Raw genomic sequence first — 13835 nt, 5'->3', positions numbered from 1 at the left:
TCTTCTCCATTGTTTATATTTGCTCAAGGACGAGCAAAACTCTTAACTTTGGTGTTGCAAAAGCTTTGCTTTTTGACTTCTACCACTCTTAAAGGGCTGTGAGGAAAGAACAACAAGGACAAAGGAGTGACATTGAAGAGATCAAGCACCACATTGGATCCTCAAAGAGGAGTACTAGCCGCCACCATTAAAAGTGGATTCGTTCTCTTAATCCCCTCTCCTTATGTCATTTTTTTTTCTGTTTTCTGTTATGCTTTATTGTCTGTTCTCTGGTTCTTATTGCATGATCATTTCTAGCTATGTCTTAAAGTTATAAAATATTCCATATGTCTCTCACCTTGCTTAAAAGAAAATTTTTAATTGAAAATAATTGAGAGATACATGAATTTTGAGTTTATCTTAAGAATAGTTCAATTATCTTGATGTGGTGGCATTGCTTTTGTTTTCTAAATGTATGAATGAACGGTGCATATTTAAAGTTGGAATTTATGAATGTTGGCTCTTGAAAGAATGATGAAAAAGGAGAAGTATTATTGGTAATCTGAAAAATCCAAAAATTGATTCTTAAAGCAAGAAAAAGCATGTTGCAAAAGAAGAATATATAAAAAGGCAATAGCTCTTTAAACCAAAAGGCAAGAGAAAAAAGCCAATAACCCTTTAAACTAAAATGCAAGGGTAAAAGGATCCAAGGCTTTGAGCATCAGTGGTTAGGAGGGCCTACAAGGAATATAATCTTGGCCTAAGCGGCTCAATCAAGTTGTTCCTAGCCATATGCTTGTGATGTGAAGGTGCCAAGTGAAAAGTTTGAGACTGGGCAGTTAAAGTCGTGATCCAAAGCAAAAAGAGTGTGCTTAAGAACTCTGGACACCTCTATCTGGGGATTCTAGCAAAGCTGAATCACAATCCGAAAGGGTTCACCCAATTAAGTGTATGTGGCATTTATGTATCCGGTGGTAATACTGGAAAACAAAGTGTTTAGGGTCACGGCCAATAATCTAAAAATTTGTGTTCAAGAATAAAAAAGAACTAAACTAAGAGTGTCAATAATATCATCTAGATTCTAATTTCCTAAAGAGACCAACATTTCTGAGTTTCAATGGATAGTGAGATGCCAAAACTATTCAGAAGTAAAAAGCTACTAAGTCCCGCTCATCTAATTGAAACTGAGCATCATTGGAATCTCTGAGATTTATTGTACCTTACTCTTCTTTTTATCCTACTGTGTTTTTAGTTGCTTGGGGACAAGCAACAGTTTAAGTTTGGTATTGTGATGAGCGGATATTTTATACGCTTTTTAGCATCATTTTCATATAATTTTCAGCAAGTTTTGTTTAATTTTTACTAAGTTTTCATAGGTTTTAGTGTTAAATTCACATTTTTAGATTCTAATTTGAGTTTTTATGTTTTTTAATTCGGCAATTTCAGGTATTTTCTGGCTAAAATTGAGGAGCTGAAGCAAAAGTCTGATTCAGAGACAGAGAAAGCACTACAGATGTTGTCTGGATCTGACCTCCTTGCACTTGAAAGAGCTTTTTTGGAGTTACAAAAGTCCAAATTGAGTGTTCTCAACGGCTATGAAAAGCTAACTTTCAGAGCTTTCTAGAAAAGTATAATAGTTTATACTTTGCTTCAGAATTGAAGGCCCAAAACTGGCGTCTAACGCCAGCCTCCTACCCCAGTCCAGGCGTCCAGTGCCCACAAGGAGGAGACCAGTGTCCAAACGCCCAAAGAAGACCCCCTAGCCAGCGTTCAACACCCTAGAGGCCTCATAGCACATGGATCTCATCAAAGTTTAGCCCAAACACTCACTAAGTGGGCCCTAGAAGTGAATTTTAGCACTAAAAAGACTGTTTTACCCTTCTTATGTAATTCTTAGTCATTAGTTTAGTATTTAAGGGATATTTTACATAATCTTTGAGGACTTTATGCCATATTTTCGTTTATCATTGTGTTCTCTATCAGTATGAGTTTCTAAACCTCTTAGGTTGAGGGGAGGAGCCCTACTGAGTTTTATGGATCAATAAAAGTATTACTGTTTCTTTTCAATCCGTGTTTGATTCAATTCTAAGATGTATCTTCGTTCTTCAACTTGATGAATGGGATAACCCGTGACAATCATCTTCGTTCTTCATTCTAAGACCGCGTGCCTGACAACCACCCGTGTTCTTCTTGGGTTCGTGTGAACCTAAAGGCACAACATTCTCTGGTCTGAAAGATTCGACCTTGTCTGTGGCATTTTGAGTAGGATCATTAAGGAGAATGGACTGCAGGAGCTTCACCCTTAATCAGAATGGATCCACACTAACCCTGGGGTTCAGAGTTGAAGAAGGCAGTTGATCACTTACAACCTACCATAGAAGAAATCATTCACAGTTGAAGAAGGCAGTAAGACCGAAGTTAATCCAGAAGAATAAGGCATCTCCAAGCTTTAACAATCTTCTTCTCACTGATTATAATCAAACCTAGTAATTCCATTTTTATTCCTTTTATGCTTTTAAACATACCTACATCTCCTACTCACCTGACTAAGATCTACAAGATAACCATAGCTTGCTTCAAACCACAATCCTCGTGGGATTGACCCTGACTCGCTCAGGTATTACTTGGACGTGCTGGTACAATTGTACTAAGTGTGGGGATTCGTGCACCACTAATACTCAAAGTGGCCCCTGAAATTTGCTGATAGCTTCAAATTGGCCCCTAAAATTCTAATTGACTCAATTTTAACCCCCAAATTTCAATAAGTGACTCACCTTAGCCCTTCTGTTAATCTCTATTAACAGAATGCTTACCTGAAACATTAAGTGACACTTGGATTTGACACCTAACCTTCTTAAATGATGTCATTTCTTCCTTAGCGCATAATCTCTCTTCAGATGACAAAGTTTTAGCCATTTTGGGGTTAAAATTTAATTACACTTCTTCACCTATGATCAAATCACTCAAACAAGTAAACTCTTCTTCTTCTTTCTCATTCTCTCGCATGCACCATACTGAGAAAGATCAATGTCGCTGCTACTGTAGGTGGCGACAAAGTTCGTCGCATGCATTTTTGTTTGCTAGGGCGAGGAATAACAACCTGCGCACCACCATTTCTCCCATAAAGGTTAGTAACATAAGCATTCTACATTTGGTTCAATATTATGTTATGTCTTCTCTTGGTTGGAGTTTACAGGTCATTGATTTCACTATTTGATGTTCAAATGGATTAGGTGCATTGTGAAAGTAGATAGTTTTAGTTATTGATTGATAAACCACTATTTTATGGTTTATATTGTATTTAATTGAGTGGTTTTATCAAGCTTCTCACCCACTTATTCATAGGATTTGCATGATTTTACAATTCCTTCCTAGTTTAGTTCTATGATTGAAAACATGCTTCTTTGGTCTTAGTTTAGCTAATCTTAATCCTCTCTTATTACCATTCGATGTCTTGATCTGTGTGTTAAGTGTTTCAGGCTTCATAGGGCAGGAATGGCTTAGAGAATGAAAAGGAAGCGTGCAAAAAATGGAAGGAACACAAGGAATTGAGGAGATGACCAGCGAGAAGCCACGCGGTCGCATGGCTCACGCGACCGCGCGAAATGGAAGATATCAGAGTGACGCGTTCGCGTGCCTGACGCGACCGCGCGGATTGGAAGCTGCACGAACGACATGAATGCGTGGAACGAAAAACGCTGAGTCACGCGATCGCGTGGACGACGCGGACGCGTGACGTGCGCGATCTGCAGAATTACAAAAGTCACTGGCAGAGATTCTGGGCCGCATTTCAACCCAATTTTTGGCCCAGAAACACAGATTAAAGTCAGGGAACATGCAGAGACTCAAGAAACATTGATAATACACAATTTTAGGTTTTAGATGTAGTTTTAGTGAGAGAGGTTCTCTCCTCTCTCTTAGGATTTAGAAATTAGGATTTTTTAGAAATTAAGGATTTAATTCAACTCTTCATATCAGGTTCAATATTCCTTTATGTTGACCTCTCTTCTACTTTGAGATACTTTAATGCTTTTATTTATGTTTGATTTATGTTGCCCAATTGGCTTATGAATATTTTCCATGTTAGATTTGACTACTTTGAATGAATGTTATTTGAGGTATTCCAGATATTTATGATTTTAATTTAGCTTTCTACATTCCTGGCTTTGGTTAAGAAATCAGTAACTCTTAAGTTATCAAACTCAACGTGATCGATAATCGCTATCTTTGCTAATTAGCTTGCTATAATCCCAATCTTTTTCTAGGAATTAACTAGGATTTGAAGATCAAACTAATTAGCCATTTGACCTTCCTTTGCATTAGCAAGGGTTAACTAAGTGGAATTAAGATTCAATTTTCATCATCATTGATAAGGATAACTAGGATAGGACTTCCAATTTCTCATACCTTGCCAAGAGTTTATTTTACAGTCATTTATCTATTTTATTTGTCATTTATCATATTTGTTCCTCATTCTCAAAACCCCCAATTTACAAAACTCATAACCAATAATAAGAACACACCTCCCTGCAATTCCTTGAGAATACGACCCGAGGTTTAAATACTTCGGTTATCAATTTATTTAGGGGTTTGTTACTTGTGACAATCAAAACATTTGTACTGATCCTCTTCTGTTAGGTTTTTTTTTTAAAAGACTAGTTATGATTAAGGGTAATTGTGTTACAGAGAAGAAAATACATCTAAGTTGGTGAAGTCTACCACTTTTTTATGTACCAGTTTCTCCTTGTAGATGATTCCAATCGCTGAGCTTTTACTGTGATTAGTGTTAACTGTGTTATTTTGACAAATAACTTGCTTAAGTTTTTTCGGATGATATTTTTTTTTAAATATAAAATGAGAAATTCATGAATGAGCTAGTAAATAAATTATGTTTATCTATGTGATAATGCGTAGTTGTTAATTATAGATAGCAAAAAATTGTTTTTATGTTGTTACAGGGATCACTTTTGTATATAAATTTTTACACTTTCTGTTTTGAAAAAAAAGATTGCTTGTCATATTAATATAGAGTCAGTTGATGCATGATATAAAAGTCCTTGAATTTTAAAGTTATGTTGTTAATTGTTTGAATTATATTAATAGATGGGTGATTTGATAACCATTGTGTATTATTACGGAGGCAGCTTTATTACAAAGAATGATGGCAGTGTAGTTTATGAAAGTGACAACACGGATGAATTAGCTAGACTAGATGAAGATAGATTGGATGTATTTTCACTGAGGGACTACTACAAGGAGTTCGGTTATGCTAATATTGTTGAATGTTGGTAGCTTGTTTCTGGAAGACCTTTAAAGAATGGACTGATTGCACTTTCACATGATAAGAAATTGTTAGAGATGTGCTATCTTGCAAGAATGAACCAAGAAAGAGTCCACTTATATTTTGAGCATGGAGTTTCCTAACCTCATGATGATGAAGTACCTCAGTTAATAGAGCTTACTCCCATTGTTCCTAAAGAAGAAAAGGATGCACCAGTCACCACACCTAATCAATAGGAAGCTCAAATGATGTCTCAACTACAAAACCCACTAAAGAACCACCAGCCTAGGCCCAACCTAATCCACCAACCAATATCAAGTTATCTAAACCCAAATCAAATCTAAACCCAAATCCACCACCACTAACATCAAATCTAAACCCAAATCCAACATGATTTTTTAGTTCACATTTTTAACTTGTGCATGTAAAAGTTTTAGATTATGACTAATTAAAATTTGAATATGTAGGCATACCATGTGTCCATGCATATGCAGTAATTTCAAGGATAAACAAAAATCCCAAAGACTTTTGTCATGATTGGTTGACTATGGAGGCATATAGGGTTGTATATATACGTTCCTCAAATCCAATACCAGGCGAGAAACTGTGGAAAAAATTTGAATACAACAAGCCTCAAGCACCTAAAACTAGGAAAAGGCCAGAAAACCTTAAGAAAAAAGGAGAAAGGACACTGATGAGGAGCCTTCGGGCAGTAAGAAGTCCAAAACTGCAATAAAGTCAAAGAGGGTGTACAAAGAATTTACTTGTACCTACTGTGTTGTTAAATGACACACTAAAAGAAGCTGTTCTCATAGAAAAATCTATGATATTGCTTGTGCTCTTGCTACTGCTGCAGCAGCTGTTGTAGCTAAATCCAAATTGTAAGATGGAACTAACACAAATGCACCCAAAGATGCTATGACAACTGCTGGTATACAAATTTTTAATGCTCTGTAGGCTTCAGAGATTGCCATCACCCAACCCACTTATTCACAACCAAAAATTATAGAGCAGGTAACATTATATAACACATTAATTATGTAAATTAACCTATGAAGTACTTCCATTTACATGTAGGTGCCTCCACCTCTACCTCCACTAACAAGGCTACATAAGCTGCCTCATAAATGAAGAACAACTCCAGGTGTGAACCTAATGCAAGGAGCTAGTTTTGGAATAGCATCAAAGTTGATAGGATTTATGAAATTTGTCCTCACTCTTGACTTCAAAGCACTAAAGAAGAAATAGAGATTCAATTATATTATCTTTTGTAGATGAATTTGATAATTATAATCCAATGTATTTTGAGGTTGTTTTGTAGTTGAAGTTTATGTCAGTGGTTATTTATGTTTTCTGTAAAGTCTTGTATAGGACTGTATTTTAAAATCTTTTAAATAACCTCTTTGTTTTGTATCTATAATGATGATATTTTAGACATCATTTTTGGTTTATCATATCTTAAAATACTCATTATTATAACTATGGTTGACCTATGAAATCAAATTCAAGATTTATTATTATAATTTATTATATATTTATTCTTTTTTTTTCAGCAGCTATAATATTAATGTTTTGATTGGATGCAAGAAGTTAGTTAAACTTCCTAGCTGTATAAGCCTTTCTCTTGATGCATCTTGCAATCAATATTCAGTTCTATTCTTCATGAAATGATCATTTCATATTTTTCAATTCTCTTTGCATCTGTATTTGAACAACGCCAACTTTAATTATTTGATGTCTCTCTTCCAATTCTCTCTTGTGTAAGTATTATTATAATTTATATTTAAGGTTTATTTTATAATTTAGAGATTTAGTATATATATGAGAAGTTGGTTCATTAGTTTTATTTACAGATTTGTAAAATATTTAATTAGTCTCTTGTTTATTTTTGTATTTACCATTTTATTTTATAAGTTTAATCACAAATTCGAATTTACAGAATCGTACATATTAAATATTCTTAGTGTATTTGCAAGTTTAATCGCAGTTTACAAACAAAACATATTTCTATTAGAAAATAAGATTGTAATGACATTAATTAAATTTTATTCATCATTTTTTTACACCCAAGTCATAGCCAATGATTACAATTACAAATAAAACAAGACAAAAATTTAAAATACTATGCCATACTTTTAAATTCCTAATTTCAGCTTCTATTACACCAATCCTTCAACCCACATTCATCTTTTAATATTCAATGCTATTTTTATTTTCATTTCTCGCAGGCATGTCTTCTTGTTCCTCACCATTTGCCCACACAAAAAATCCACACCATGTCCTCCTAGAGAACCACAAAATAAAGTAAGCATCTATTAGAAAAAGAAGAGGTAAATTCAAAATGGAAGTAATTCAAGAACTTACATTATAGTTTGGGCATCCAAAAAATGGTCTTTCTGAATTTGTTTCTGTTGCAGACCAACAAAAAATGGGACGCATCCCACAACCACACCATTGTATAACCTTTCTAACTCTAGCTCGATTTGGATTCCTTTCCAAACTTTCATGTAAATGAGACCTGTTGTAGCTCCCAAAACCTTGGCTGGTACTCCTCGCCATCTTCTCCAACACCTAGACAACGATCTCAATTTGAGACTTTGACATTTGTTAGGATTTTATGTTCATTAAAAGGGACTAAATTGAGTCTAAACCAATTTTTTCCTTGTCAGCAAAGTCTTCTCAGGGCACGTAATGGTCCACGTATCACTTAACGTTCCAAGTAAGCATTCTGTTAATGGAGATTAACAAAAAGGCTAACGTGATTCACGCATTAAAATTTGAAGGTTTAAATTGAGTTAATTGAAATTTCACGAACCAATTTAAGGCTACCAAAAAATTTCACGAGCCATTTTCATTATTAACTCAAAAAAGGGTTTTGGGAGGATAATTGGGAATGGATTTTTTTTTCCAGCTTCTGTGAAACGAAAGAAAAGCCTATTGTTCATGTTATTTACAATCTTCATTGTCTGCCTAACGAAATTGTATTATTTTTTGTAATGATGGTATAGAATTTGTAAAGGTTTAGAAATAATAAAATTTTTAAAAATAAAGAGATAATCTAAGTGTGTTCAAGCATATTTAAATTTTTTTTATTTTTTATTAAGATATAATTAAATATAAAAACACACATATTAAACAAATATTAATATATATCGTGTCTAAAATATATTGAACATACAAATCCAATCACTCAACGATGAGTAGGGATGGCAAGCGGGAAAGTCCGCCCCGTCCCGCTAGAAGCTCGCTCTTTGGCGGGCTAGCTCGTCCTGTATTGCCCCGCCTAATGAGGCGGTCCTAGAATCTCACCCCGCTCCGCCTTACTGCGGGTTGGCGGGCTAAACCCGCCAAAACTCATTTTTTTATTATTACCTACTAAATAATATATATAATTTCACAACCATATTAATAAATTTATAATTTCTAAAGGTATAAAAAAATTATATTCTTTATATTCACAAACATTAAAGTTTTTGTAATTATAAATATCTAATAAACATAATTATAAACTAAGTTTTCATCCAAAATATAGTTATAAATATTATCTCCAAAATAAAATAAACATAATCCAAAACATAATTATAAATATTGTCTCTAAAACAACATAAACATAAATATAATTCAAAATACTCAATTTTCATTTTCATACTCTTATAAGTTGGGTTTGGAGAAGTTATGTTTTGACCAAAAATTACAAAAATATTCTTTTACAAAAAAAAATTAACTCCAACGAAAAAGTTTGCTCTGCTCCACCATATCTGCAATTTAAACAATACGGGTTAGGCGAGCTTTTATTCTTTGGCAATCATAATTTTTTAATTCAGTTCACTTATTAGCCGATTATGTAGATGGTCCGATAAATTTAGACCTGTTTACCACCCTAACGATGAGGCCGTGCTTGACAGGGAATAAGACATAAACGAGTCCACTTGATTCTTAAATTTTATTTATTTAAATTTAGATATTTATTATTTAATTATAATTATAAATTATTTTTAAATATTTAAAAATCTAAACACCCATCAGTAGCAAACTCCCAAAATACCCCTAGCACTGCACCAATAGTCCAATACCCCCTTCTTTCTCCACCGTCCCTCCCATCTCTCCATCTGTTGCTATGTAATGTCTCTCCGGCGAGCTGCAACCTTTGAGCTAGTCGCCGATCTGCTCTCCTTTCCTCTGATCTTCTGTCCCTATCCGCACACCGCCGCTTTTCTATCCACCACCAGCTCCGCCGCCGCCTGCAAACTCTGCTGCCAGCACCACAACGGACACCGCCTCCTTTAGAAACTTCGGTATGCGTTCTCGTTCTTCATGTTCTTTTAGTTATTCTTTCTCTTTCTGGAACCTAGATTTCTGTCACGTATCTTATTTTATCCTAATACTCGTTATTTTTTTCTCTTACTCTGTAAATTGAATTTATTTATTTTTAAACTGGTATTTTGTATGGTGTTTTGTGAACTTTGGCATTAGAATCTCCTAATAGAATGGTCATTGATGGTGTTTTTCTTCTGCTACTTTTCTGTGCCTCTCGATATCTTGATTTCTGATTAATTGATTATTGATTATTGAATATTGATGAGTTGATCTGCTAAGCATATGGATTAGGTCAATTTAAGATTTCTTTGTTCATCTATCTTTATTAGGTTAGTTCTGATTTTGCCTCTTTATGAGATGAAATACAGTGTGTGATTAAACTTTATTCAATTCAGCGGGAGCTCTTTATTCTTGGTGATCTGTTTTCCCTAAATAGAGCCTAAATTGGTTGTGCATGATTAAACCTTTCTGTTTTATGAAAGAATGAACTAATTAACATTCTGGAACCTTAATTTGCATGAGTTGCTTGTCATTTGAATTTAACTAAAGACAAATGGAAGAATGAAGGCCTTATTTTGCTTCTGTTATGCTTACCATTTAGGTTCACTAATACATCTTCATTAAGCACAATGTAACAAGTGTCTTGTATATTTTGTCTTCAGTTCTTGATTTATCTTTTGTTCATGTAAAGAGACTCTTTTATAGCTATGCTATTGATGATTGCTTTTTAAACCAACCATATTCCTATCTTTTGTTATTGTCTATGTTAATTAGATCAGACAGAATATGATTGTTCATAATTGAAAAAGTTGAGAAGTAGATGGAACACAATATCTGGATTCTGGAATCACTTTGGAACCATTTTGAATTACAAAATAATCGTTAGGAAGAAAATGAGTTAAAAGGAAAAAAAAAAGAAAAGGAAGAAAGAAAGAAAGGTTGAGATATAGATTATGAGATAAAGGGAATCCAAAAGCAAATTGTGATGACTAGGAGGATGCATTTATATATGTATCATGTTGCTAAATGCTAAAAAAGGAATAGATAGTGATGATGATGGTGATGTCTAGTTGAGAGCATTAGATACTGAATAGAAGTCTAAGAAGCATGTTCCTTACCAAGAGTCCCTTTAGCTGTTAATAGGTCAAAATCCAACTATAACAGGAAGCCAACAACAGCTTTACCACTTATCAATTTGTTATCCTCTGCTGCAATGTTTGTTCTATTAAAGTTATAAGATTTTTCCTTTTAATCTATGATATAATTCATAAAACTCACAGCATCGGGTGCCTTTGGTCTCTGTTGTAGAATGGATGCACAGAATAAGAATCAAGCAAACAAGTACAGTATAATTGTTCCTACATATAATGAGCGGCTCAACATTGGTCTCATTGTTTACCTCATCTTCAAGCATCTTAAGTATTTTTTCCATACTTCTCATGGTTCTTGCAATTTGCTTCTTCAGTTTTCTGTATTCCTACATGTATAAATTTATAATCTACGTAATCAATTTTGTATTTTGAGCTTGTTCTATGTGGAAAAGGTTGACAGCAAGTAGCCATTTTGTTGTGCTTTTGTCTGTTTCAATTCAAAATGAAAACTGGATAGATATCTTCAGCAAGAGAGCATGCCTTTGTGTTTCATGTGAAAATTTCATAAAACCATCTTCATACTGTGTTTATCTATCTTTATGGAGACTCCTTTTCATTGTCTGATTTAGGGATGTTGATTTTGAAGTTATCGTTGTGGATGATGGGAGTCCGGATGGTACCCAGGATACGGTAATACAACTGCAGAAAGTTTATGGAGAAGATCGGATTGTAAGCTCAGAGTTAAACAACTAGTTATCTTTGATTTTTTTAATCCTAAACACCCTGCACCACCCAATTCCCCCTGTTTTTATCATTTAGGATAATCGTGCTTATTGCTTTGGTTCCAGCTGCTAAGACCGAGACCTAAGAAGCTGGGTTTAGGTATATACCTGATACTTTTGCTAAATGGTTTTGATTGTATTGGCCTTTGATACAATTCATGTACAGGAACTGCTTATATTCATGGCATGAAGCATGCATCTGGAAATTTTGTTGTCATCATGGATGCTGATCTGTCACACCATGTAAGTTTTGCTGTTAACATGTAAATGACAGATTGTAGTTATTATTTGTGATTAAATTTGGAACAAATAATGAAAAATAAGAGAGAAGAATTAGATGAACTTCATTTTTAGTTTAGAGAATTATTAGTAGCAGAATTGTGTTAACCTCTTCTTATTTATTTATTTTTCTTTGTCTGATCTGTTTAGTTCTTCTGCAGCCAAAATATTTGCCAAAATTCATTAGGTAAGGGAAACTTTCGATAATTCATTTTTCACTTTCTCGTTAACTGCCTATGCATCTTTATATGAACACCTGTCACCATTAATCTCTCACGTTTTTCAGCAAGCAAATGGAAACTAGAGCAGATATAGTTACTGGTACTCGTTATGTTAAAGGTGGTGGTGTGCACGGATGGAATCTTATGCGCAAACTAACAAGCAGGGGAGCAAATGTTCTTGCTCAAACATTTTTATGGCCTGGTGTCTCAGATTTGACAGGATCATTTAGGTATTGATCTTGATACTTTGTGTTAAATACATTGTTGATAGTAAGTTTCTGCCTTGCTTCCACGATTTGAAATCAATTTATTCTTGGTCTTGGTAGACTTTATAGGAAGTCTGTGCTTGAAGACATCATTAGTTGCTGCGTTAGTAAGGGATATGTCTTTCAAATGGAGATGATAGTCAGAGCATCCAGAAAAGGATATCATATTGAAGAGGTACATTTACATAATGATGTTTATAATTTAGGTTAACGGTTAACCTAGTTGTTTTGTTGACTTTCATTAGTCCATAGCTCATTATTTAGATGCGTATTAGCGTTGATCATTTATATACAACATACAAGTGTGTGCTATGTTTTGAGGCAATTAGTGCACTATTGGTGCTAGTTCCAACTGTAGTTGTGCCTTTTATTTGGTCACCTTGATCATTTTCCTTAACCTACAAAATTAGATAGGTCTTGGTCTTCAGTAGCTATCCATGAGATATAGAATGATGTCGAACACATAAACAACTCATAAATGAAAATTTTCTAATAGCATTGAATTGTCTGGACCTTGGAATTCTTCTAAGGATTAGTTCTATTATTTTCTATTGATCTTACTCTTTTCTGTGAGTTATACTATTTGCTTGCCACTAGGCATAAACATGGCGGGCAGTTCAATACAGCAAAGTAAAGCATTTAATGATTAGTTAAAACTATGATGCTACAAAATTTCACATTTAATCTACATATGAAACTTCTCTCATGATGGCAACTTGAGGAGTAGATGACTAAGAATTCATAATTCAATTTGGAGCCGACTTTAGTTTCACTTATGTACAGGTTCCAATCACATTTGTTGATAGAGTATTTGGCAGTTCAAAACTTGGTGGATCCGAGATTGTTGAATACCTGAAAGGCCTAGCATATCTTTTGGTGACAACATAAAAAGATAAATCATCCATGTCTCACATTTTAGCAAAAAAGGAACTATATAGAGACTTGGTAAAATCTTATCATTTGTTTTTCTAATTTAGTGGGAAGCATTGTTCCGTGTGTTTACAACCTTTTGTGGAATTTGTAATTTTAACCATCTTGTCGGGTTTTGCTGAAGTTGTCACTTACACTGAGCTTTTCTTTAAGGTGGTTACCTCCGTGAATACGTTTTCATGTGTAGATGATGTTGCAGTTTGACATGTTTAACTAAACATATTTGACTAAATCATCTGATGTTTTATAATGTTATCTTTATATGAAGATGTCCTCATGGGAGTATTCATCTTCCTTGAAATGTTAACACACTGTTGTATTCACTTGTCAACTCGATTTTATGTATCAACATAATTGATGACGCTTAAAGTATTTGCTATATACGTCACTTGTTTCATCATAGGTCCCTGAGTTCTTCCATTTACTTGAGTCAAAGAAGAAAAGAAGTGGTAGTATTTTTTATTTAATGTTTACGGTGCAATATTGATTATTCATAAGTTGGAAAATACAATAGTAAGATATGGATTTTGAGGAAAGATGTTCCATGTCAGAAAAGTTGAACATCACATGGCAGGTAGGGCTAGCAGTACAACCTGTATTTGCGGGTTGGCAACTTGACTCGCATTGGGTAGGGTTTGATTTAGGTGCTGAGTCACTCTTATCCGTCTAATTTGCACTCTTCATATATA

The 13835-nt window shown here is 34.2% G+C and overlaps 1 protein-coding gene across 2 annotated transcripts; it reads left to right on the top strand.

Moving 5' to 3' along the window:
- Positions 1-9304: 9304 nt before the first annotated feature.
- On the top strand, positions 9305-13453 carry LOC107465216 (dolichol-phosphate mannosyltransferase subunit 1). Of its 2 annotated transcripts, none has more exons than XM_021130640.2 (9): positions 9305-9555; positions 10886-10996; positions 11315-11397; positions 11517-11550; positions 11617-11693; positions 11891-11916; positions 12016-12180; positions 12277-12391; positions 13000-13453. In XM_021130640.2, exons 2-9 carry the CDS (start codon positions 10945-10947, stop codon positions 13102-13104), a joined length of 657 nt encoding a protein of 218 aa, XP_020986299.1. In that variant the 5' UTR covers positions 9305-9555; positions 10886-10944; the 3' UTR covers positions 13105-13453. The 2 variants fall into 2 exon arrangements, with proteins under 2 accessions (XP_020986299.1, XP_015939690.1); XM_016084204.3 differs by having other exon boundaries at positions 9306-9555; positions 11298-11397.
- The last annotated feature ends 382 nt before the right edge of the window (positions 13454-13835 follow it).

This window comes from Arachis duranensis, chromosome 9, assembly GCF_000817695.3.
Source record: "Arachis duranensis cultivar V14167 chromosome 9, aradu.V14167.gnm2.J7QH, whole genome shotgun sequence".
Taxonomy (NCBI): domain Eukaryota; kingdom Viridiplantae; phylum Streptophyta; class Magnoliopsida; order Fabales; family Fabaceae; genus Arachis; species Arachis duranensis.
The sequence above is the reverse complement of the archived record's forward strand: the minus strand, read 5'-3'. Positions and strand labels throughout refer to the sequence as shown.